The sequence below is a fragment of the Exophiala aquamarina genome (assembly GCF_000709125.1).
Source record: "Exophiala aquamarina CBS 119918 chromosome Unknown aczIA-supercont1.2, whole genome shotgun sequence".
In the NCBI taxonomy this organism is placed as follows: domain Eukaryota; kingdom Fungi; phylum Ascomycota; class Eurotiomycetes; order Chaetothyriales; family Herpotrichiellaceae; genus Exophiala; species Exophiala aquamarina.
Genome location: NW_013550586.1, coordinates 1,118,180 through 1,142,452, shown reverse-complemented (window position 1 = coordinate 1,142,452; position 24,273 = coordinate 1,118,180). Strand labels below are relative to the sequence as shown.

Here is a 24,273-nt window from a genome sequence, read left to right as displayed (position 1 = left end):
AGCGGGGTTTCGAAATGGCAGCATGGAATTAGTAAGTCATGTCGAACTCTTCGCAAGCTTGACATTCGGTCCTTTTGGAAAAGAAGTTGAAAAAGGAGCGAACCACTCGTATCGATTGTCAATTGTATCCTTGTGAACGTACCATTGAATTACAGTTCCCAGCACGATATATATCCCTGCCAATGCTAGGCTTGATCCCATACACACCATTGATCCCGTGGAGAATGGTACCAACTATTTTTCAGCTGCTCCATTCAGCCACCTGTCTGGGCTGAATGAGTAGGGATCCTTGAAGACATTCTAGTCGAAATGGACCAGATAAGAGGAGGATGAAACTCGGGTGAATGGGGGGAGGTAGTGCTCTCCGATTTCAAAACCGGGTTCAGGAGCTATGGGAGAGGCATACCGGAGATACTCCAACACCCATGCTGGGAGGTACAATAGCGCCTCTAGGCTCTGGAGGCTTGGGTGTCTCTCTTCATCGGACCAAACAGATATCAATTCATTGTGTAAGCGCTTTTGGATACTCTCGTTGCTGAAAATGGACCACAAGTCCACCGGAATGGCAATTCCCGTTGTGTCTGTACCCGCTACGATGCCTCCGATGGCAATAGATGCAATTTCGGCAAACGGAACTTCAACTCCTCGCTTTTCTGCAATTGCGACCTGCGCTTCCAAGATGGGTTGAAGTTCGTAATCTTTGGTCTTCATCTTTTGGAGTCTATCCGTGACTCACTAGCAAAAATGTCAGCTTGAGAAGCTTACGCTTCGAGGTTCAACGAGCCTTTCTCAGCTGAGATATCGCCTGGCAAGACCTGAGTAGCAGTAATGCCACCAATGGAAGTACAAGTTGCTGGACTCGGGGAAACATCATGAACTAGAAAGACACCACCATCAGCTGTAAGCATTGCTGGAGCTTAGGAATAACTGAAGCTACCCACGGGATCCGAGACCGGGAAAACATTGCGACCTCCGATGGCTAAGGCGTCGTAGTGTTCGGGTGACTGGCAAACTTTCGTTAATCAGAACCCTATACTTTAGAACGAAAACATGCCTTTCGAAACTGGGAGCCCAGTTTTGAAATGACATCCGTGTACAATTCAGCATCTTGGATGCTGACTTCCTTAGGTCCTATCCTGACCAATTTCCCTGGAGCGCTCATCAGGATATGGAAACCAATAGGGCTCGAATAACTTTCCCGTGTTTCTGGTGCAGGTCATACGTGGTAGCTACGCTGGTGCCATTCAAATCCAATCTCCATAGCCATGTTCCTGCCACCGCTGCAAGGAGTGGCCCCGGAACTTTGCGCAAAAGGGAGAGAAATATTGTGTTATCAAGATGGCACAGAGTGAGAAGACGCTGAGAATGGCGATTGGTAAAAATATACTTGCCGCAAGGTTTTCGTTTTCGTTTGTGACCACCAAGATAACAGAAAATCATAATGGGCTATTATCGCGTTTCCTGCAAAAGACTAGAAAAGATAGTCGATCTTGGTCAACGGAATGTGCATAGTCTGGAACGAGGAAGGCACTTAGATATGGCGACGACATGGTATACATATTCGTGCCTCAAGCCACTGCCCTTGTCCTGGATGACCATTTGGGGTTCCACACATCCTCGGACCAATCATAATAGACTTTGGGGAGTGCCGAGGCACGGAAACTCTTCGAAAGCAAGTAATCTATGAGAGTAAAGTCCTTGGCTAGCGTACTGAGAAATTAAGCAGTATGGAAACGGTTTCCGTTTCACTGCTTCCAGCCGGCTTGGGAAAAGAAACTCACTGTACCGTCGTGGCATCCTTTAGAAAAATGAGTCTGGATGCTATGTCAATGCCCTTCACGGCATCTCTTTTGCCCTTGTGACGTTGTAGTAGAGTGTCTCTCGGCACCATTTCCAATTCCTGCTACTACCTGAGATTTGTGGAAAAAGATGTTTCAGGCACAGATAGCAATAGTTTGTTTACTAGACAAGGCCATTGCGGATGACATGGGTTGAGATCATAATCAGCACCGAGCGCTCTGCGCAGCCTCAGGACCGTGGAAATCTTTTTCACCACTTACAGTCAGTATGACCGCGCAGGATACGGTCAATTTGCCACTAGCACAGAATCGGATTGAGTAGGAATTGATCCCATGGTCTCTCTTTATTCAACTTTCACGACTTTGTATCAGACAGAACACGTCTCCTCATCCTCACATGGTCACTGTATCGAATGAATTGGGAGTTGGTGCAGCAGCCTGGCGTCGTATGATGACTGCAGAATAGGTCAAGGCTCGTTGGCTCCTTAAGTACGATGGCCGTTCAAGGCTATGTCTTCCTATTTTCACAATGCCTCATACGCTGCTCAGTGCGTCTTGTATTGACTTTTGAGCACCATCAAAGCTCATAAGGGAAATTTTGTGAATTCTTGCAGGAGCGCATTTGAGAACTCTCTCGTAACTTACTGCCCAGACTTGATGCAACTTGAGCCCTCAGCACGTCTAGCGGGCCTAGTTTAGGGCGCATTCTTGCAACCCATTCCAGGGATACTGTGTCTCATTTCCGAGCCCCTATACGACATTTCTGAGAACCATCAAATCGGTGGCAGTAGAGGTAAATACATAGACAAGAGTCGATTTGCGCGGTCGTGTTCTGATCATGTTCCAAAAATGCCCCCGAGAGCTTCAAATCTCTAGAACGCGCTTAGTCAACTATCCTGGCCCATGTGAAAGCATTTGGAAGGCCTTCGTGGTAGAGTTCAAGATATCGTAACCTAGATAAACGCTCTGCTCCACCAGGCATATCTGCCGGGCTTGTCATGCAACAATTCTCGATCTTCAGATGTGCGATTTGATTTTCCCGTATGATATCATTCTTATCAAGCTGAAATAATCATTTAGCAATGCTTTCTTTTCGTCAGAGTAGCCCTGCCCGCAAGGCCCCAGTGACACCTTCTCGATGCCTATATTCTAGGACATCAAAATCCGGCATATACTGTGGTTCGATCCCCTACGATTTCCTTCCACGCCTCAGTCTCGTACGCAGCCTCCACATATCTATGCAATCGACTATCTTTTCTCCCGAGCATCTCACCACGACCCACATCTAGTAGGCGCGCTAGGAACGGAACCACGTGTCCATCGAGCGCTGTTGCCTCCTGTGTCCCAAACAGCCAAGGAGATGGTGTCTGAGACTGTTGTTCCGACTGCATCAGAATCTGCTCCAACTTTGCAAGAAGTTTTAAGGTCTTTTCCTCAGCCTCTACAACCAGTTCGTTGCTAAGTGCTGGTAGTTGTGATGAGATTGCGCTAGGTATTAGATCTTAGTATTCAACAGTCGACCGTGTTCGTGAGGCAAAGACTGCCACCGGTGCCGCTTCCGTGAAGGGACAAGACGAGCTCCGTTGAGGTAGCAAATCAACGGGTAGAAAAGAGGACTTACACCTGAAGCTTATCCTCCAATGCTTTCCGATGCCTGTCCGACATATCTGGATTAGAGCAGGCTGCTTTCATCGCATCTTGCATCTCGGCCACCCTGTGCTCTTTGTGTGTATAGGTTAGAGAAAAGTAATTAATGTCGTGTATCTCCTCAAGTAAGGATCGACTCTGGTCAGCTATATGGGTAGGCATTAGCGTCGGAAGGTAACGTTCGGCCAGGAAGACCGTTATATCCAGACTGTCTGTGAGTGACCTCTCAAGTGTCTTTCCGGCAAGGACGGGGACGGTCCCTAAATGGTTGATTTCGCATAAATATTCTTCAGTGAGTTGTCCTCCGTGCTGGATGTCAATGATCTGCTCCTCGATCTGGAGTCGCTCTTTGGGAAAAGGACGGACTAGAGCATTGCTAAAACGGACCATGACGGAGCATAGTGAATAGTAGTGGCAGTAAAGGCGAAAATGGTCTGCCATCTTTGTTGTTTGCCGAAATCTCTGACAACTTTGAGAGAGTATCGTCGGTTGTTGAGGTTGGAGTTTCAGTAGGTGGTAGGCCACACTGTTTGATGGCGTGGAATAATGTGGCTATATAAAAGCGACCGCCGACAAGCAATAGTCCTCCGTGTTATTCGACTATTCAGGCGTGGAAAAGGTGCTGCCTCCGCGGCTTCAGTGTCATGGTGACCACGGAAGTTGTTTGTCCCTGGAAGGTTAGTTGTCCCTGGACTTTCGTTTGCCCTCGGCATTCCCATTGTCGTGTTAACTCAAACTGGTCATCTAGGAACTCAATATTAGTCTCCATTGGTTTCATGGTGTTCGTCGGAAGTGGGAGTTGGTGGCATTTGATCAACATCAATCAAGGTGCGACCTAAGCAGTAGTTATGCGCAAAAAATCATTTCCCTTTACTAGAAGACAAGGTATGAGGGCAAACTAAATCGTTGCTTTAGCCTCGGGGATGTCACTCAGTGCACCTTATTAAGGGTTTTCCTTCGGCCTATCCTGCTACTCCCCGATAAAGAAGAACTATTAGTAAGTGCTTTCGATCTCAACAATACCCTTCCGATCTGTAAGTTTCTATTCTATCAATTTCTATCCTTAATCGCGCGCATTACTTCAAAGACACCCTTCTCTTCTTTCGTCGATTCGAAGGAGCATAGACTGGGATCGTTCAAACAACAAAGTACGGGCTATCAATCTCCATCGTTGCTGATGGAGGCATTCTTTGGTTGAAATAATCGTGTTGCGTGTTCGATCGGGTGTTACCAGACATTACCAACTCTTGCTGCCCGCTTGTGACTCACGGGCCCTACCATACCTTTCAAACCCGATAGTTGCAACCCAATCAACCCCCCCAAATGGGTGCTTTCGAGTTATGAGGGAATGCGAAAGATGGTCTTATTGATTTAAAGACGTATGTACAATAATGCAAGTGGTGCTGTTAAAACTAATTGTGCGCTCTATTAACCTACAGGTAGATCTTCTTCTAAGGAAAGAGTGTAGAATTGTGTACTTTAGCCAGGAAAGATATTATCACATCTAAAATGCTTATATATCAATAGTGTGCTTAATATGACCAGAGGGACGGTCCGTGAGAGGAGGTTGAAGGGTATGCGCTGAGTTCCACCTCATTTTCGAACCCGAACTAGACCTTACTAAAAATCGAGGGTATACTATGACCATCACTATATTTATCTATTAGAGGTTATAGCTGAGTGCGTTATAGCCTATTGGCTATAGGACGGCCTTATCCTTGAGGAGATCGCTATACTCGGCTTCAGGCGTGAGGAGGAGGGAAGCGGCAAGCCGGGAACACTTATTGAGTAAGTTTAAGGTATAACCTAAGCTAGTGTAAGATAGCCAAATCTCTAAGCTTCAACCGAACCATCCTTCTTAGCAATGTAGGATGTAATAGTCTTGACCAAGCGTAGTCGATGACACCAACCCAAAAGGCCTGGAGGTCTAGAATTTTTTTTCTTAGGCTTGGACTGCTGACCACTAGAAAACTACACCGAGAAATCGTTCCGAGGGGAACAAGAGTTCTTACAAGGAGAATGCTAACTGCCCTATGACCCGTAAGCGACCCCGCAGCCCACATCCAATTCTCGTGTCAATTAAGGTCCCATATCATGATAATCCACAGATCGCCCCAGGGACATCACAATGGCCCGGTGAAAGTTGTTACTCTGCCGAGAAGGACGGGAAATGAGGTGTATATAGTTCCTCAGCTTTGTCAGAGTCAGGTATGCAGTGGAAATTGTCCAGGCCATCAATTTTCACTAAAGTCTCGCCAGACAGCAGACAACTATGGTTTCCAATATCATACTCATTCTAGGGGTTGTCGCCTCGTGTATCTCATACCTCATTCTTGTCTTTCGGACTGCATTCCAAAAGGGATTACGACAAGTTCCCGGTCCATTCATCGCTCGCTTTTCAGGATTGTTTCGCCTGTGGCTTGTTTACGCAGGAAAAGCACCGTTCAAATATCGAAAAGTGCACCGAGACTATGGTCCAATAGTGCGCGTTGGTCCAAATCATGTTTCTATATCGGATCCTGCAGTGATTCCTCAGATTTATGGCATTGGGACAGACTTCCCTAAAGTAGCTCTCACAGATCGAATTGACCAGGAAGTGAGACTAACTTGAGACAGACACATTTTTATGACGTTTTCATTCCATTCTACAAGGACAAACCCATGCAGAGTCTGTTCGCGACCCGCGACTCAGCATATCATCGGACCTTGAAGAGACCGGTTGCGCAATTATTTTCCATGACTAATATGAAAAACTACGAGATATACACCGATGAATGTACCAGCATCTTTACGCAGGTCATGAAGGGGTTGCAGAATCAGTCGATAGACCTCTCCAGCTGGCTACAGTTTTATGCATTTGATGTCATCGCATCGATAACATTCCAACGTCGATTTGGGTTTATGGAGCAGCGCAAAGACATAGGTAACATGATCGGCGATCTTCACTTCGCTCTTCAATATGGCAAGATAATAGGCCAGTTCCCTGGCCTTCACCCATGGCTAGGAGGGAATAAGTGGCTACTAAGCACTTTAAAAGCGTTGGGAATGGAACTACCGGATCCCTTGGCACAGTTTGTAAAAGTATCTACGCCTGTCCAGTCCTTCTTTCAGCCAACCACCTATTGACTTTTGGACAGATCACTGAGGATGAGATTGAAAGATATGACCTCCAGGAGAATAAGGTAGCCCAAACTCAGGGAAAGGAAAGGACAGATTTTCTCGCTCAGTTAAGAGCCAAGGAGGCCGAAGGAGGCCAGCTATCCTACCGTGATATAGTCAACCATTTGTCTAATAATATGTGAGTGGACTCAGACCATCATCGAATCAGCTGACCTCAAACAGCCTTGCTGGCTCCGATACCACAGCTATTTCATTACGAGCTTGTTTTTACTACCTGATGAAAACACCGAGTGCCTACAAGAAGCTTGTTGCTGAAATAGATGAAGCAGATGAAAAGTCTCGATTATCGGATTTCGTTACGTACGAAGAAAGTTTACAGCTTCCGTATCTGTAAGAGCCCAATCTGTTTTACTTTATTCTACAACACGTTGACTGTATCAAAGCCAAGCGGTGATGAAGGAAGCCATGCGACTACATCCTGGAGTCGCGTTTCCCTTGGAAAGGTATGTGCCCAAGGGAGGCGCTGTGATCTGCGGCCATTGGCTCCCCGAAGGGACCAACGTTAGCGTCAATGCCACAGTCATCCATATGGACAAACATGTTTATGGTGAAGATGCGGACAAGTTTCGACCAGAGAGGTGGATAGAAGCGACTTCAGACCAACTCAAAATCATGAACCGAAGTTTCATTGCAGTATGTTTCATGCAGATATATCTCAGGCATGTATGCTGACAGAGATAGTTTGGCCACGGGGGCCGATCTTGCATTGGAAAGAACATCTCGATCTTAGAAATGGGGAAATTTCTTCCCCAGATACTGAGACATTTCGACGTTGAATGGGCTTCCAGTAAGCCAGAATGGAATCTGGATGCTGCTTGGTTCTGGGTACAATCAGGGATGGTTGCAAAATTTCAATGGAGGGGAAAGTCGACCTGATTCACTACGTTGTGATTATAAGAAGCTCTTTACATAGCTCAACCGCGTACCACATTTATGGGGGATGTGAACAACGATACAGATGAATATCATGCCTCTGATCAGAAGATTTCCAGAAAGTCGCATGTAAGGACGGCAGATGTGCATATTTCAAGTTTGATCATCGATAAAATCTCTAAATCTATCGGCCTGGAAAAAAATTAGAGTCTGCGAGATGAGTGCTATGGTATGAATGACACACATATAGGTGTCCAGAGGAGTTTTATTTTGTTGTAGGATTGCAATTATTGGACCCGAGGCGGCCTCAGACTTGCCTATGAAGAGGACAATGCAAATAACTTACGTAGTTACAGACGAACACATACACTAACCATCCGTCTCGAATACTAGGACCGCGCATGACCGAGCCTTGTCTGTTGAGAGAAATGTTTCTCAAGTCCTATGTCCGTAATTGTATAAGCTACTCTCGATGTGCCGATCTTCACTCAACAAATAGAAGCCCGACATGGGATTAAATTTGATGCTAGAGCTCAGCTCCTGAAAAATTGTTCAAGGGCGTCTGTGGTCTCGCTAGGACATTCGAGTGGCCAGAAGTGCCCCCCTGGAAGAAATTGAACCTTCACCGACTTTGCGTTTGGCATATGCTCTTGATTGATACCCTCGTAAAACTCTCGTGGTTGTGTTTTGCTGTGGTATCCCTGTAGAATCAGTACAGGACACTTCCATGCAGCTAGGAGAAACTTTCGCCGCTGTAGCCATTCTGCACGAAAACTGGATGAATTGAAATATCTGGGTACAGCTCTTGGTATACCCGGGTATGAGAATTCTTGAATGACTCTTGCCATCTGGTGCTCAGGGATTGGTTTGGTGTCGAGGCTAACATGGCCCCAGACTACCATTCTATTCGGGTTATCCAGCGAACCATTGTAGGCGGCGTTCATGAATATTTCACCTTGCGGAGCGAGAAGCGGATTGAAGTGGAACAGGTGCTGTTCGCCTCGAGCGTACCGGAGAACATGTTCAGGATGATTTGCAGCAATGAAATCGGCCTGGCAGGTGCCTCTATCATGGGTGACAACATTGAAACGCTCCACCCCGATCAGAAGGAGCATCTGGAAGAGTTGTTCAGCTGCACCTTCATGGCGGTAATCACCAGGAGCCTTTGAAGACTGCCCGTAGCCTTTCAGATCTGGCGCTATACAGCGATAGGTCTTCGCGAGCTTGGCCATTTGCATATGCCATTGATACCAGGCATCAGGGATTCCGTGAAGGAAAACAACCACCTCGCCATCCCTAGGTCCTGCTTCTACATAGTGCCACTGGACTACCTCGCCATCTCCTGGTCCAAGAACAAAGTGGTGTGTGAAGGTCTCTCCTTCAATCATTTCTGTGTCGCCGTCGTGATCTCCCAAGCGAGGCTTTACGTCCACGAACTTCGCAAGGTCTTCTTTGATTTGTTCGTCGGATAGAAACAGATTGTCCACAGTCTCCTCAACGCGACGTGGCAATGGAGTATACTCAAGAGTTGCGCGAGTTGCCATTATGATAAGGTGTATGGGTATACCGTCTGTCGAAAAGGCACCTGTAGTTTCGGGTCCAACAATCCACCGATACTTACAAGTGCAGGCGATCTCACTGGGATCCTATAAGTAGTTTGAAGCCTAGTTCGATTCCTTCATCTTGTCGGCAATCTATTCAAAAACTTAATGATTGAGCTACAGCCATCTCCAGTGGCCGGAGCACGAGAAGTTGACCGAGAAGATGGGCCGCAAAACAGGCCGAGCTAGCCCAACTCTTAGCACACCAGTTAGGTGGCCCACGCGCTAAACCTAGGGTTCGGATAGATTTCACCTAGCTACTTGCTACGAGAAATCAATCCGTGACCAAAGCTGATCACCCTGCGATGATTATGCAAACAATCGACCTTTCACTTTGTTTTTGCATTAAACTCTGGGTCCAGTACTGCCCCGCCACCACGTAGACAGTTATAGACACATGTTGCCCTCACGGTGACCTTCGAAGAGCGCTCAGTGAAGCAACAGGCGGCTTTCGAGCATGCAGAGACATTCCTCGAACATGTCCCAGTTCGCTTCATGTTCGAACTATACATTGGCCCAAGTGATCAGATGGCAGTCCCGAGTAGCGGAACTTCAACAGTATTGCCATGCACAGCTTGGCCGAGAAACGGGGCTGCTTCTATTCGTTGCAATAGTACGTAGTCTGCTAGTCGCCGACTTTGCCTATTTCGACGAAATGCTAACATTCATGTGATTCAAGATTATACTGCTGAACACGATGTACCTAAGCTATAACTTGTGGTGGCATCCATTAGCGAAATTCCCCGGCCCCAAAGTCGCTGCGATTGCACCTTTCTTCGCAATGAAGCACTGGATGGGCGGTGACAATCTGTGGAAGATTAAGGAGCTTCATGAGAAATATGGCTCGGTCGTACGAATTGCTCCCAACCAACTGTCTTTCTGCAGTAGCGCCAGCTGGAAGGATATTCATGGCCACAAACCTGGACGGAAAGCATTTCTCAAGGGATCGTGGTATGAAGCCTTTCCGGAGGATCCATATCAGATTGTTTCAGTCTCCGATCCAGGCCACCATGCGGCTATGCGCAAGAGTCTGAGCCACGGCTTCTCATCGAGCGCCTTAACCAGTCAAGAAGATCGGGTCCACCATTTCATAGACCTGCTCCTCCATCAGATCGAAAACCGTTTCATAAAAGCTCCAGGAGACATGAGTAAATGGTTCAACTATGTCACGTTCGATGTGATCGGAGAACTCGCTTTCGGAGAGTCCTTTGGTTGTGTCGAGTCTGGTGAGTATCTGTTTCTCACTATAGATCGCAATATCGTTGACAATGAGCGCAGGGCAACCTCACTACTGGATTGAAATCCTTTTCGGCTCGATAAAGAACACAAATTTTGTGAGATCATTCGAGTATGCTCCACTCTTAAGATACATACTCAGAATCGCTCTGCACCTGAAACTGCTACCTCGGAAAGTGTATGACTTGAGGGCCAAGATGGCCAACTATGCAAATGAAAAATTGAGGAGGTCAGTACACGCTTTATGAGAAGATAAGCTCCCGTACCTAACAATATGGGCAGGCGACTCGACAACCCGCCGCCAAGAATAGATTTCTTACAACGGATGATATCCGAGAGAGAAGAATGGACCGGGCAGGCTTTCGAAGAACTCCAGATGCAGGCAACCCTTCTGACAGTGGCTGGGAGCGAGACCACAGCAACAGCTCTGTGTGGAATTTCTTACTACCTCTGTAGGGACTCTCGCGTATATCAGAAGCTTACCAACGAGATTCGCACAGCCTTCAGTTCCATGGATCAAATTACTGGGCGAGCCACGGATCAATTACCGTATCTCAAAGCTGTCATTGAAGAAGGCCTCAGGTTATATCCTCCGATTGCAGCTGGTCTACCGCGAATCAGCCCTGGGGAAGTGGTGGATGGTCACTTCGTGCCTAAAGGAGCCATTGTAAACGTCAATCCCTGGGTGGCTGGACATATCGAAACAAATTTCCACGACGCATTTAGTTTTACTCCAGAAAGATGGCTAGACCCGGATTGTAAGGACGATAAGGCTGCTAGCCAACCCTTCCTGTTGGGGAGTAGAGTCTGTCTGGGCCGTCAGTAAGTGGATCCACCATCCATCGTGTATATTCTGGAAGCTAATCGGGACATCAGTCTAGCCATGTTGGAACTTCGGCTTATTCTGTCCAAGATTCTGTTCAGATTTGACATGAAACTCATGGACGACGACCTTGACTGGGTCAAAGCTAACAAGAACTATGTCTTCTGGGAAAAGCCAGCGTTGCCTATTCAGTTCTCCCGCGTGGAAGGATCCTTATGAGGAGCTGTGAAGAGGCCCGAGAGGGGTTGGCCAGCGAGGGCTTCAAAGACTGAAATGATAATGACGAGGTTTCTAAATCAGAAAATCAACTTTTGGTCCTTTCTCTTAGCCAGCACAACGTTCAGCGGTGTTGTCAGGCTTCTGTGAAGCCCAGAGCGTGCTTAAATTTCCTCAACAATAATTCTTAGAACTCGGCTGGGTCCCATCCCGAGAATCTACCAAACCAATCAGTCAATTCTTCATTCACTTCTACGTTGTTGAAAAGAGAAAGCCAGTTCGACGGGTCGGAGTCTGTGCTTGCATTTGGAGCCTGCTGAATACCAGTCTCAAACCATGAATCTAAACTCGCATCCCGCAACGGGAATGCTGTGTTGAATTGGCTGTGGAGCTCATGCCAGTGACTAGGCTGCATAAAATTCGAACCTTCTGGTCTCATGTCGGGTGGTAATGCTTGGCTTGTCCCAGATAATGCGGATTCTGGAAGATTGGCATTTCTTGAAGGCCTGTAGTCATCGGGTTGATTGTGATAATGGCCGAAATTGCCGGGTCTATCGGGAGCAACATTTTCTTCAGATTCCGAGAGCCAATCAGAGTTAGTCGATTGAGCTATATAACCTCCTTGAGACCTTTCACCAAGCTGTGGCCTCTGCTTCTGTGCTGCTGCATCTGCTGTTGCATCTGCTGCTGCATCCCTAGGCTTGAGGCATTTCGAAGCCGCCGAGAATTGCTTTAGCCGCAGTTCCAGTAGATCAAGGTTTTGCTTCGGTACTTGGGACATCTCCCAATAATCGAGAAATCTGCTGACTGTAGCTTTTAAAATCTCAAATCTCGACCGGATCACCAGTTTCTGGGAGTCGTCTTCCACAAGCTCTTGCTGAAGTAAAGGCACCGTCGCTGCCAACCACGAGACGTGCGCCACATACGGGCTGACGTATTTGTAATGGCTCTCATGACAATTCATGACAATGTTTAATATAGCGTCAGCAGCTTTGTAACACTGCTCAACTTTTCGAGCCGATTCTTCCTGCATTTCACTCAACTCCTGCTCTTCACCTCGAGTACCCGAGCTTTGAGCCTTTGTAAGAAGCTTTCTCAAATAGGCTTCAAAGACGTATGGTCTTAGAGCAATGATCTTTGATGTTTCCGGCAACAAGGCTATCAGATATATAGAACTGTGCAGATGCAATACGGAAGGAATGCGCTCTAGACCCATGGTGTGTGTTCCGAAGTCGAGATGCTGGCCGTGAAATCTCAGTTCTTGTGGGAGAAGGATCAGGCTGAGTTGGATCGCATTGAACAATGCTTGTCGACGATCAGCAATCGCTAGTACTCTTTCCCTCGAGCGGCGATGTATCTTTTCTTGAGGGTAAGCTAGCTCATTCGCCTCCGCGTTCAGAGACGCGATCACAATAAACCACGCCCTCGGGCTCTTATTCCCTGTGGCGTGCAGGTCTTTGCTTCGATTGATCAAGTCTCCCGCCAGGGCACAACTCCGCTGGGGCCTACCATCAAACCATCGATCATCCTCGACTGGAAGACAAACTTCGTATTGAGCCCAGTCTATCGTAATTGGGATGTGTTTGATGTGACTAGCAAATTGATCCATGTCCCATACCGCCCAGTATGCGCGGCGTCGTTCTTCCTCTTCACACCACTTCTCCGGACTTCTACTGTACGCCTCGGGCCTGACGTCAACATCTGTAATATGCAGTCCCAGTTCGAATGCAACTCGGACACAGAGACCAACATATCGCCAGGCTCTACCACGAACACCTCGGACGATCACCCAGTGAGTGGTCAAGATAAGGGCTTGAAGGACACACAATGGTGGAGCTTCATCTCCACACTGAGCAATTGCTTCATCGACGAACTTGATGGCTAGATCTGCAAAGTCGGAGGCCTTGGATCGATCAGGGTTCTGTTGAAACAGGAGGGTTGCGTCTTTGCAGGCAAAAGCACAAATTGGTGCAAGTAAGGCTTTTACTTGAACCACAGAGGGCAGTTGGGCCAGCTTTGAGAGAAACTGGGGTTCGCGAAAGAGGCGGAATGGGGTGAATGTCCTGAAAAAGGTCTCTATCCTGTGACAAATGAGCACAGATCCGTGAGAAACGGTAACTTTCAGAAGAAAGCAACACTCAAGGAATCGACTAACATTTGCTCTATTGAATCTTGAGAAACTCCAAGTGCGTCGCACGCAGCAGTGAGTACATCCTGGCTCGCTAAAGCCGTGTTAGTGGGAGAGAGTATGTCGGCAGTTGCTGGAGACGGATCTTCATTCGTCATGTGACAAAGGTCAGAGACCGCCTGTATATGTTTAGAGTATAGACTCTCGTCCTCATGGCCGATGATCTGGGGGGGTGATCTCGGGCTTGAGGGCAGCTCCTCCCTCGTTACTGGATTGCCGGCTGTAGAAGGGCTCGGCTGCGAGCTCTTCCGAGTTAAGGGGTTCTCCATTCGGCGTCTCTTGTGAACACTTCCAACCTTTGGGCCAGGCTTGAGCATTGTCGAAGGATAAGTGCATTCCTGGCCACAATTTCGGCAATTTGAGCACCATGGAAGCTCTCGATTGCATTTAACCTTTCGACTCCGACAAGCACGACAGGCTATTTTTGACGCTCGCGGCTCTGGGTTCTCACTGCGCAGGCCAGTCGACATGTCAATTGCTAAAAGAGTTGTTCGAAGATATTGTGCCTATGACATCTGGGCTGTAGAAAGCAACAACGGTCACGATGTGATCTTGAAGTGAAGAAACCCCCACCTTTAGATTGCCGGGGGAAAGCTCTGGTCCCGCCTTCCCCCCACAAAATCAAAACCAGTTGCCGAGGGATCCACCAATTGAAAATTGCACCGACAAATTGCACCGAGAGTTCAAGGCTTTTCATTTTCAACTATGAGATGAGGTTGTGAGTACCTTTCTTGACTGCGGCAATTTCCGCGCAAGCCAGGACTTGTGACATTCGATTACCTGACTATGGCTAGTGGTCGGAGCCAGGCAGCATATCAAGTTAATAATACTGCTCACCATTTCAGATGCTGTAGAATTTTGTCCCCAGTGCTTGTTGTCCAGTTTCATAGTGACCGACACCCTCGACTGATGAATGCGATAGAGCAAACAGCGGTATAGCTATAGCAACGACTGTGCTTGGCCGTCATGCTGATATTCTTGTCTATTGGCCACCGACGACCCAGACACCCTTAGCCAGCGGAAAGCATCGTCGTACAATTTGATGACCTGCTCGGGTCTATCGTCACCCGGGAGCTCCATCCTTACTGAAAGTCCTTGTTGAGACAGGAAATAAGACAAACACCGATACGAGCTCCGATATGGTTTCAATTCTTCTGGGTCAATGTTGATGGTTTGTCCTGGTATTGCAGGCCTCAAATGATCACATTCATAGATGCAACTTAAACCGGAAAGTCGCCACTTGTGATCATGTGTGTTCTTGACCCCTTTGTAGATCAATCTTGTCTCCGATCCTATATCGACCTCGATACCGTTGAGCTTGAAACGTGACTCGATAACTGCGCTGACTGTGGCAAGCGCACGTCCTCTGTCTTCGCTGACACGGACGACAACTGGCCCTAGCCGGTGTTTTGATGACGTCCCTCGCTTTGCAAGATCAATCGACCTATCAATGAATCCTTTGCCTGAGCCCTGGTACCATGAAAGGTCGATCCAGGAGTCCTCGGTGTAGATGGAGCGCATCTCGTCCCACCACAGACGATCGCGTGCTTCTCGTTCGCGGCATACTAGTTGCTGAACCAAGACGATGTCTTCTACCGACATGGCTTTCAGCACACTTGTGGAAACATAAAAATTGAGTAATATACGGTTGATGCTGGAACGTCCTGAACTATATAGGTTTGCAGCTGTAGACTATGCTCGTTGGAGCGAATTCCCAGTGGGAAAATCTCGGCTGGTTCGGACTATCTTTCACACTTCAACGAGTGCCGAGATATTCTGCAGATTCCAGTGACGGTCTCCAATTACTCCCGATCTAAAGTGGCGAGCTCGTGAGACCAAGACTTGAGTCCCTTCACCTTTTGGGCCTCATTCATGATCAGCTCCAAGTTCTTGGACTGATAGGCCATAAGTGGCGCACACTGATGCTAGGTCTAAAGATTAAAATATGTAGTATTAGCACCAAGAATAGATATCCTAAAAAATATCCCCAACACAGCAATCTAAGACTCGAAGATGCCTGACGAAGCTCTAGAAGCTCAGCATTATCTAATTAGGTGGGAAGAGTATCCGCGTGGTAATGAGATAGATCTCATGAAGGTCACAAACTCAAGCCTCAGGTTGCTGCGAGCTTTGCTTTGCTCGACTATGCTGCCACTAATTCATTTAAATGAGCTAACTCCTATGTTGGACTGTGTTCGACTGACTAACTACTATGTAGCTTGACATGACGAGTAGTAAACCTCTGTTAGAGCGGCTCTCCTCCATTACGTAGCAAACCGTATTTTAACCGGCCTTTTTATTTTGTCTGAGCGATGTTTTCCAAGGTTTCGTGTTGGAGATGAAGATATCATCAATTTCTTCGAGTGTCAAACGTCCAGTTTCAGGAACGAACAAAAACATCAAGACCCATATGATGATGCTGATCACTTTCATTCTATTAGTAAATCCTTTAAGTGTGGGAACTATAACTTACCTCCGAAGAAATAGCCCACATTTAGGCCCATGTTGCCATATTTCGCACTGATCATGTAAGGCGTTGAGAAGCTCGACCCAAAACTCATGATCTCATAGATAGTGATTGTAAATGCTTGTCCATAGCTACGTAGCCTGACTGCATGCATCTCCGCTGTCGTAACTGTGAGCGAAGTGCCGATGAACCCACCGTAACTTACACCCCAAAGGCAGACAAACACGATCGATGTAACTTGAACGGAGCTGCTCTGCTGTCCGAGAGCGGTGCCCATGGCGGCAACGATTATCATGGACAGAGCCATGCATGCATAACCCACGAGCAGAGACAGTCGCCTTCCCACGTATTCAAGGATCCATGGACTCATGAGTCCACCGAAACAGACACAAGAGGCGAAACTGAGGGTAATGTAATATGGATTCTTGATACCAACTCCCGCCAGAAATATCGATGCATAGGTTGAGAAGAATTTGGACCCGGTAAGGGCTACGCCGCAACCAACAAGTGTACTTGTAAGAGTTCGCCTTAAATCAGGTGATCGGAAGATCTCCATCCAGCTTGAAGTCGCACTGTGTGATTTCTCGAGGTCGAGATAATGCAAAGTTTCTTGCATTTGTGCACTAACCTCTGGTGATTCTGGGGCTTTTGAGTAGAATTTCGCGAAAGACCTTCTGGCGGCGTCATGTTTTCCCTTGGTGAGCAGCCAACGAGGTGATTCTGGGAAGAAGTTGACACCGACGCCAAGTAGGACGGCGCAGGGCAATTGGCATGCGATTGGAGTCTGCCATGATGCATTTGTGGTGAACTTGGAGGAACCTAGACAGACAGCGACGGCTGCCATATTACCCAGTCCGAGCCCGATATTGAAGGTAGCCATCAGTAACCCTCGCTTGCTGGCGGCCACACATTCAACGCCGTATGGGGGAACAGCGGCAAGCAGGTTACCAAGACCCACTCCTTGAATACTTTTGCACGCCATGTATGCTGTGAAGTTACCCTCTGTCCCCAGCATACCACCGGCGCCGATAGCAATTACAAGGCAGCCAATCTGGATTGTACCTCGACGGCCTAATCGATGACCAATTTGGCCGCCAAGAGCCGCACCAACAGCAATGAATATAATGGATAAAGAGATCAGAGACTGCTGAGTTGCCGTGAGAGTACATTTGTAAACAGTGTTGCCCTTTCCATCCGGCATAGGACCACAGCTGCCGAATGCTTTGTTATACGGCTGCATGAGGAGAACAACGCCACTGAAGCCTTACATTTGCGTGAGTCAATGGCCGTGTAAAGATAGAAAGGTTACTCACCCAGATCGAAGTTGTACATCCAGCCCGAGAGACCGATAAACATTGAAAAGATGACCTGATAGAGTGTAGTCCTAGGCGAGCCTGCAGACGAAACGTCCTGCTCAAGCTCATCTTTGCCATGACCAAGATCTTCTAGGTGTTCCGGAACCTCGGTTTTGACTGCTGTACGATCCATGCTGGAGATTCAGTGAGCTGAGTGAAGTGAAGATATCTGACCATTTGCACGCCAGGCAGAGTGTAGATGCGAGGATATATACCAACCAGAGTTTGCTCCTCTCTCCAGATCGAACAATAGGCGATACCCCATATTCGCCTTTGGAACTAGACAAGGGCGCTCCGCAGCACAGTCCCGCAACATGGAAGAGTTTTCGCCCCGCCACGCCGCGTGATCTTCTCGCTCCTTTCTCGCTCTAACTTTGGTTGTGCACGGTGTATCTTTTCGTTCTCTAGAAAGAGGAGACAGGAAGCAATGGTGGTGCTGATCGTATCGAGTCCTCGTGTTTACGGTCTCAGAGATGCTACTTTAAGGATTCTTTCATCTAATAGCATGACAGTAATCCGCAAGTCTAGTTCTCATGGAGCAGCCTCGGCCTTGACAACAGTAACAGCTCTTCACAATCTACAAGCGGCTAGACAGTACGCGGTTTAGGTGCACGGAGTAGAATAATTTACGCAGATTTTAACTGAGTAGCTCATTGCAGTATATGTCTATTTCTAACTTGCACGAGTTAACTCCGTCACGGTTAAAGCATCTGAGAGTACGATTACTAGCGAAACATGAGCAAATCCGGTACCGTAGTCCGAAGTTTACCTCAATACTACGACTTGTGTAGTTATTGGAAGATGTAGGTTCAGCTGTAAGCGAATTTAGGTAGCGTGCTGGGTATGTCGTGGAGCTAAAATCATAGTTATAAGTAGTCTGAGGGGCCAATACGAGTCTTAAGGTCCGAGGGAATGAGCACTAAATAATTGATCACTGGGCACTTTGCCTCGTGGGTGATGAGGCAAGTAATCGCTTCAGAAAGCCATCGTACGAAGGCAGAGAAAGACCATACATTCCTTGCACGGTTCGTGTGAGATCAATTGTCCTGCACTATTCGTTGTGAACTGCCTGAATTGGGCGTCCGATGTTGCCCTTAGCGCCTCAAACCTCCATTCGTACGCTATCTATTGCGTCATCCGCTCATGTATTTTCAGGCTGCCAGTATACCGGAGATTCATATAAACGGAAAGCAAACCGTCTAAAGGCTTCAATTCTCTCTGACCTCTCTGGAAGATGAATCAAGGCCGGGATCGACAAACCGCGACAAAGGTCGAACGACCACGGGTCCGGGATTTGGGCTACAGCCCTGGTAAATTTTCCCCAGGCTCGAAAAATTCAATACTTGACGTCGAAGGTAAGCCTTACATTGTTCTAACGTCTTTGAGCGTCTACAAACATCTTTGTTAATTGCAGGACTCCGAGTTGGGCAGGCCACCATCCATCGAGATCCGGACATCCACACTGGGCTGACCATCATCTTTCCACGTGACCCTGTGGATACTTATTCCAGGCCTTGTTATGGAGCTACACATAATCTCAACGGTGTCGGAGAGCTAACAGGATGCCATGCTTTGAAAGAATGGGGGTTTTTGCGCAGTGTAATCCCATTTCCACGGTGAATGTGCAGAACCATATTGACCATGTTAGCCCATTGCGATCACAAACACCGTCAGCGTTGGGAAAGTTTATGACGCCCTATTTCTTTGGGGCATCGAGCAAGCACGATTGAGAGGCGAATCCGATCTTGAGACTCTGCGACGTTTCACCATCCCTATCGTTGGAGAGACCTACGACGGCCTATTGAATGACATTTCGGCATCAATCATTGACCGGGATGTGGTAAATGAGGCGATAGCAGCAGCATCAACTCAGAGAGAGGTGCAGGAGGGTAACTATGGAGGGGGCACGGCAATGATATGTCATGGTCACAAGGGCGGCACAGGGACCAGCTCTCGTATCGTGCCTGGTGACGGTCGTGATTATACCCTTGGTGTCCTCGTACAGGCGAATTACGGCAAGAAGGAAGATCTCCGAATCGGCAATGTCCCCATTGGTGCACTCCTCTTAGAGAACAAGACGAGCAGTCCCTTGCTTAAGCAGAGTCTGCCCGCTGGTGGAAAGGCGGTTGAGGGTAGTAAGTGCTTGCAGTGAATCACATCAACAGAAGAACAAGACTGACATGGTTTAGGTATCATCGTTGTGATTGCGTGAGTCTCATGTATATGGGTCCCATTCCAGTCGGGTCGCTTACTCAACGATAGGACGGACGCTCCCTTGCTACCTCATCAATTACGACGCATCGCACAGCATGCTGGGATGGGCGTTACGCAGGTAATATTTCACGCCCATCCAATCTATCTTTCAGGTTCAGCGTTAACTTCAAAACAGGTCGGGGGCCATGCAGCTGGGCGAAATTTCTCTGGAGAGATCTTCCTAGCGTTCTCGACAGGCACTTCACCAGATCAATTGGCAGAGGCATCGAATGGATTCGCGTATCTGCCAAAGCTAGAGACGCAACCAGTGGAAACGCTCAAGAACGAGACGATTGATTCGCTATTCTACGCTGTATCGGAGGCTACCGAGGAGGCCATCCTAAACGCCATGTGCAAAGCAGAAAGCTTAACCGGATTTAATGGTGCGCATGTAGATGCTTTGCCAGTTGACAAGGTCAAGTCCTTGCTAGATAGATATTTAATACTACCACCTCCGCGAGTAGGGTAATGCAAAAAACAGAACTGCGGCTGTTAAGAATTAGATATCATAGATAATGCTGCCGACTTCCAAGTAGTGGAAGTGCTTTCATCAAGGAGGTTTTCCGGATATTCTGTTTTGGGATGAGTTCTATTGTGTGCTAATTAAGTCATCAACTTTTATCCAGAACCTAGACATCAGGCCACGCTCCGCCGTATCTTTATACGCTCTTGTCCATTCTCAGAGTTACTTCATGGCGTACCATAGTTACATGAGCACCTGGATACAAATGTACTTCGATATCCCTCCTTGCCCGGTAACGCTCAATAGTTAACCCGTCAACAGTAACTTGACTGGAAGGCAGCGGATGTTGAGAATCAGTCCACATTACTTACTGGATACGGTTTACGGGTCAATAATCTGCAGTATGACACCTTTACCCGAGGATACAGCACATTGATGGCCGTGGTAAGCAGTATAAAGACATCGTCCACAGGCACTGCTACAATGGAAGGCCTCATTTACAATCCCTCAGCCTCCTGGCATAAGCCAGATAGTCGACAGCATCTTTCACATCTACTATAGCTCCTGGTCGCAGAAGTGCTTCTCACCATGTTGAGCCTACGATATCACTTCAAGCGCCGCTTTGGCTTTCCCAATACGGGCGCCATTATGGGCTTTCTCCCAGATAGCATCCTCCATGACATGGTCGCAGTACTAGGCGAATTTGTTGGGACCTTCTTATTCCTGTTTTTCGCATACGCAGGATGTCAAGTTGCGAATGACCCGTCTGAGAGGAACGGGTTGCCTGTCGAAGCGAACACGTTGAGAATCATCTACATCGGCCTAAGCTTTGCTGTTTCCTTAGCCATCAACTGCTGGCTGTTCTATCGCGTCAGCGGTGGACAACTCAATCCAGCTGTAAGTATCAATTTTCTACCAGCACCCTAATAATCGTTCGAGGGCTGACCAAGTATCTCAAGGTAACGCTGACATTATATCTTGTGGGCGCTATCCCGGGCCGCCGCACGATCACGATATGCATTGCTCAGGTCATCGCCGGAATCGCCGCAGCAGGTGTTGCGTCTTGCACCTTCCCGGGCCCAATGAAGGTTGACATTAGCTTGGGTGCTGGTACCAGTATCTCACAAGGCTGCTTTATCGAGATGTTCACCACATTTTTGTTGTGTCTCACTGTCGTCATGCTAGCCGCTGTGAAGCATAAAGCGACCTTTCTGGCCCCTCTTGGGATTGGAATGGCCCTCTTCGTTGGCCATTTGTGCAGTAAGTCCCATGGTCTCCAGTATCTTCAGTGTGGAACGTACTAAGTGTCCTTTCCAAAAGGCGTCGAGTTTACTGGTGCTGGCATCAACCCTGCGCGTGCATTTGGTCCGGCTGTTGTCAATCACTCGTTCCCCGGCTACCATTGGATTTACTGGGTTGGCCCACTGATTGGCGCACTTGCGGCTGCAGCCTTCTACCACATTCTCGAGCTCCTCGACTGGAAGACGGCCAATATTGGCCAAGATTTTGATGACCTTGAAGCACAGCATTTAGATTCCAAGAAGCATACTCCTAGACCCAATATCTTAGCACCTACTCTTACACCTGACCCACTCGAAACCAAGCCTGCACCTGAAGAAGAGGGCGAGGGGAGCGATGCACCACTCAGCACGAGTAGAGTAGACGTCCACCAGAGATGCATGAATTGACCAACTCGAGACCGGCAGAAGTGCATTGGTAATTCACCAGAAACCAAGAGAGGGAAAAACTGAGACTAGTTGCTGTTTTCTTCCTCTTAAGAGATGGGGATGAGCATTTAGCATTGATAGAGCCAGGCCTGTAACATTACTGTTTGTTAATCACTTCTTTCCTGAGCATTGATAATAAGGCATGTTAAGGTGCACTTCAGGTGAGGGGCATCTTCTGCATGTGTCGGTGAGGCTGCCTTAGCTAAACCCATTGCTAGCATGGGAACCCCCTCAGCCCCTCAGCCTCGGCCGATTGCCCGAGGGCCTGCGCGGGGAAGGAATCGTCGAGTCGTCGAGTCGTCGAGTTTTCCTCTCTGAAATCTTGACGCGGCTTCCTTCCAAGTTCCCACGACAGTCGGTCGATACTGAAATACTCCCTGAAATAACAATCAGTCATCCTCTTTTCTGGAATGTGTCACACCTGAAGAGGCAGGCATGGAAACACGAAGCAAGCCCGAGTGGCTTGAGAGCTATGCCACCGACCGCCATGACTGGAGGCAGACAATGCAACATGGTAGACTTATGCACTACCGCCGCATCGGGATTGTTGAGGGATTGTTCAATACGGACGGAATTGATTATGAAGGGCGAGCTGACTTGACTTTCGATCTCCATGTCGAGTTCAAAACGTCGGTCACGAAGAGGGCCTTGCGCGAAAGGATCTTGCAAGCATGGGCTGCCTTCAGACAGAAGCATGTTCTTCTTTCGGCCCGAATCGCCCAAGCCAAAGAAGTTCTGCCATCGATCAGTGGGCGCGGTGCAGAGGAGTGGTTCTATGTGTTCCAACCCAGTGCGAGTCTCCGAGAGTTGCACTCCGAAGCTGAAAAGCACATTGTCTTTATGGAAGATCACTATCCCAACAGCGGTAACGATGAGTTTTTCGTCCACACTTTAAACTGCTCACGTTGCGTTGATCCTTTCTCATCCTTGAGCAGGTTCTATGTTATGCCACTCGTCTCGAAAGGAGAAGGCTTGTATGATGCCCGGTTCGTGATGACAGCAGGGCATGAAATTGTCGACGGTCTCACTTCCATGCGATGGATGTCCTCTTTCATCGACATGTTGAATCGGACGCCCGAGCAGTTGAGGTCGGATGTAGAAAAGAGTTGCCTCGCCTCTGTGGTCCCTCGTTTACCTCCAGCACAAGAGTCTTTGTACCCGTCCATGGGTAACAGTCCAGCAAGGGAAAGATGGGCTTGGGCTATAAGCCGGATTCTCCGCCACACGAAGAAGTCGCCACCTGCATCATTCCAAAACCCTCTGCGACGAAGGATCCCGCTGTCGAAAGCAGAGCCCTTGCCACCAAAATTCTCGAGTGTTCTTGATTATTCTCGAGTGCCGCCTTTGAACACGTATCCTGTACGACCGGTCCTTAGTGCAGCTTCGTCGCAAAGGCTTGCAAACCTATGCCGAGAAGCGCGAATCAGCATAGGAAGCGGCTGTTTTGCCCTAGTGGCTCTGGTGATGATGCTCTTTGAGGAGAGGCGGTGTCCAGATATTCCAGCGCATGAGCGCCTACCCTTTGTCGGATCATTTCCGGTAAACCCAAGACCACTGCTGGACGGAACCCCAACAACGGGAAAGGAGGACAATTTAATGTTAGCATTTAGTGAAGGCATCGCCCTCCCTTTCCTCACGAGGGACCTGGATATTGAAGGGAGATTTCGATTACTAGGCAAACAAGCACATCGACAATTGCGTCAATATCAGAAACGTCCCCGCGATGCCCCTGCAAAGGCGATGCTGGGGTCGAAAAGCCCCGAGCAACTGCTGCCCATGTTATATCTAGCTACGATGGAACGTCTCGAAAGTAAAAGCGAGCAGGGTCGGAAGCGAGGCTGGAACATTCAAGGCGAGTATCCTGCTAAGATGGGATCGACGCTTGCCACGTGCGGTGTCAGCTCTGTCGGGCCACGGGGTTCTATCATAGCATCCGGCAAATTCAACACCAGAGAGTTGATAGAAGGCCACGATATCGCTGCTGACTTCCGTGAACTTCATACGACGGTGAGAGCAAGAGACGGCGAATTTCTCGTTGGTGCGGTCGGTGATAACGGAATCCTGAAGTTTGGAGTCAGTTACGACGGGTGCGCGATTGACCCCATCCTTGCCGAAGAGTGGAAGCAGGTCATGGAGACCATCCTGGAACCGAAACCGTCGTCAGGATCCAAACTTTGAGAGGCGCAATTCCATCGCCCAAATGCTCCGGGGACCAAACCATAATGGATGGCGGGCGCTGCTCTACATGATGCTGGCACATTCAATTCATTTGCGGGCGACTCCAAAGACGCTCATCATCGTTGGAACTAGGCATGACTACTTTCCCCAAGAAATTTCAGCTGAGACAGAAAGCTTCACATCTCACGGAGGCCGTACACTTTCGTAAAGAAGCCTCAGGAGGGGCCTTTAACCAGGCTTCAGAAGAGAAGAAGGAAGGCCATGTAC

At 48.2% G+C, this 24,273-nt stretch overlaps 11 protein-coding genes across 11 annotated transcripts; 5 read left to right on the top strand and 6 right to left on the bottom strand.

Moving 5' to 3' along the window:
• Window positions 1–300: 300 nt before the first annotated feature.
• Window positions 301–908, bottom strand: A1O9_02238 (uncharacterized protein; the record flags this gene model as incomplete). Its single annotated transcript, XM_013407813.1, has 2 exons — window positions 301–721; window positions 766–908. 2 exons carry the CDS (start codon window positions 906–908, stop codon window positions 301–303), a joined length of 564 nt encoding a protein of 187 aa, XP_013263267.1.
• A 2,048-nt stretch (window positions 909–2,956) lies between these two features.
• On the bottom strand, window positions 2,957–3,887 carry A1O9_02237 (uncharacterized protein; the record flags this gene model as incomplete). The annotated part of the gene is made up of 2 exons (XM_013407812.1): window positions 2,957–3,287; window positions 3,421–3,887. The coding sequence occupies 2 exons, from the start codon at window positions 3,885–3,887 to the stop codon at window positions 2,957–2,959; spliced, it is 798 nt and encodes a 265-aa protein (XP_013263266.1).
• Window positions 3,888–5,730: 1,843 nt separating this feature from the next.
• On the top strand, window positions 5,731–7,502 carry A1O9_02236 (uncharacterized protein; the record flags this gene model as incomplete). Its single annotated transcript, XM_013407811.1, has 6 exons — window positions 5,731–6,012; window positions 6,063–6,527; window positions 6,593–6,744; window positions 6,789–6,956; window positions 7,010–7,259; window positions 7,308–7,502. Exons 2-6 carry the CDS (start codon window positions 6,108–6,110, stop codon window positions 7,500–7,502), a joined length of 1,185 nt encoding a protein of 394 aa, XP_013263265.1. The 5' UTR covers window positions 5,731–6,012; window positions 6,063–6,107.
• Window positions 7,503–8,032: 530 nt separating this feature from the next.
• On the bottom strand, window positions 8,033–9,043 carry A1O9_02235 (uncharacterized protein; the record flags this gene model as incomplete). The annotated part of the gene is made up of 1 exon (XM_013407810.1): window positions 8,033–9,043. One exon carries the CDS (start codon window positions 9,041–9,043, stop codon window positions 8,033–8,035), a length of 1,011 nt encoding a protein of 336 aa, XP_013263264.1.
• Window positions 9,044–9,797: 754 nt separating this feature from the next.
• Window positions 9,798–11,378, top strand: A1O9_02234 (uncharacterized protein; the record flags this gene model as incomplete). Its single annotated transcript, XM_013407809.1, has 4 exons — window positions 9,798–10,326; window positions 10,379–10,565; window positions 10,619–11,158; window positions 11,213–11,378. 4 exons carry the CDS (start codon window positions 9,798–9,800, stop codon window positions 11,376–11,378), a joined length of 1,422 nt encoding a protein of 473 aa, XP_013263263.1.
• A 184-nt stretch (window positions 11,379–11,562) lies between these two features.
• A1O9_02233 (uncharacterized protein) lies at window positions 11,563–13,880 on the bottom strand (the record flags this gene model as incomplete). Its single annotated transcript, XM_013407808.1, has 2 exons — window positions 11,563–13,456; window positions 13,531–13,880. 2 exons carry the CDS (start codon window positions 13,878–13,880, stop codon window positions 11,563–11,565), a joined length of 2,244 nt encoding a protein of 747 aa, XP_013263262.1.
• A 622-nt stretch (window positions 13,881–14,502) lies between these two features.
• On the bottom strand, window positions 14,503–15,165 carry A1O9_02232 (uncharacterized protein; the record flags this gene model as incomplete). Its single annotated transcript, XM_013407807.1, has 1 exon — window positions 14,503–15,165. One exon carries the CDS (start codon window positions 15,163–15,165, stop codon window positions 14,503–14,505), a length of 663 nt encoding a protein of 220 aa, XP_013263261.1.
• A 681-nt stretch (window positions 15,166–15,846) lies between these two features.
• On the bottom strand, window positions 15,847–17,518 carry A1O9_02231 (uncharacterized protein; the record flags this gene model as incomplete). Its single annotated transcript, XM_013407806.1, has 3 exons — window positions 15,847–16,010; window positions 16,037–17,293; window positions 17,344–17,518. 3 exons carry the CDS (start codon window positions 17,516–17,518, stop codon window positions 15,847–15,849), a joined length of 1,596 nt encoding a protein of 531 aa, XP_013263260.1.
• Window positions 17,519–18,619: 1,101 nt separating this feature from the next.
• Window positions 18,620–20,107, top strand: A1O9_02230 (uncharacterized protein; the record flags this gene model as incomplete). Its single annotated transcript, XM_013407805.1, has 4 exons — window positions 18,620–18,740; window positions 18,800–18,984; window positions 19,034–19,533; window positions 19,648–20,107. 4 exons carry the CDS (start codon window positions 18,620–18,622, stop codon window positions 20,105–20,107), a joined length of 1,266 nt encoding a protein of 421 aa, XP_013263259.1.
• A 642-nt stretch (window positions 20,108–20,749) lies between these two features.
• On the top strand, window positions 20,750–21,789 carry A1O9_02229 (aquaporin rerated protein, other eukaryote; the record flags this gene model as incomplete). Its single annotated transcript, XM_013407804.1, has 3 exons — window positions 20,750–20,998; window positions 21,061–21,361; window positions 21,422–21,789. The coding sequence occupies 3 exons, from the start codon at window positions 20,750–20,752 to the stop codon at window positions 21,787–21,789; spliced, it is 918 nt and encodes a 305-aa protein (XP_013263258.1).
• Window positions 21,790–22,263: 474 nt separating this feature from the next.
• A1O9_02228 (uncharacterized protein) lies at window positions 22,264–24,006 on the top strand (the record flags this gene model as incomplete). The annotated part of the gene is made up of 1 exon (XM_013407803.1): window positions 22,264–24,006. The coding sequence occupies one exon, from the start codon at window positions 22,264–22,266 to the stop codon at window positions 24,004–24,006; it is 1,743 nt and encodes a 580-aa protein (XP_013263257.1).
• Between the last annotated feature and the right edge of the window lie 267 nt (window positions 24,007–24,273).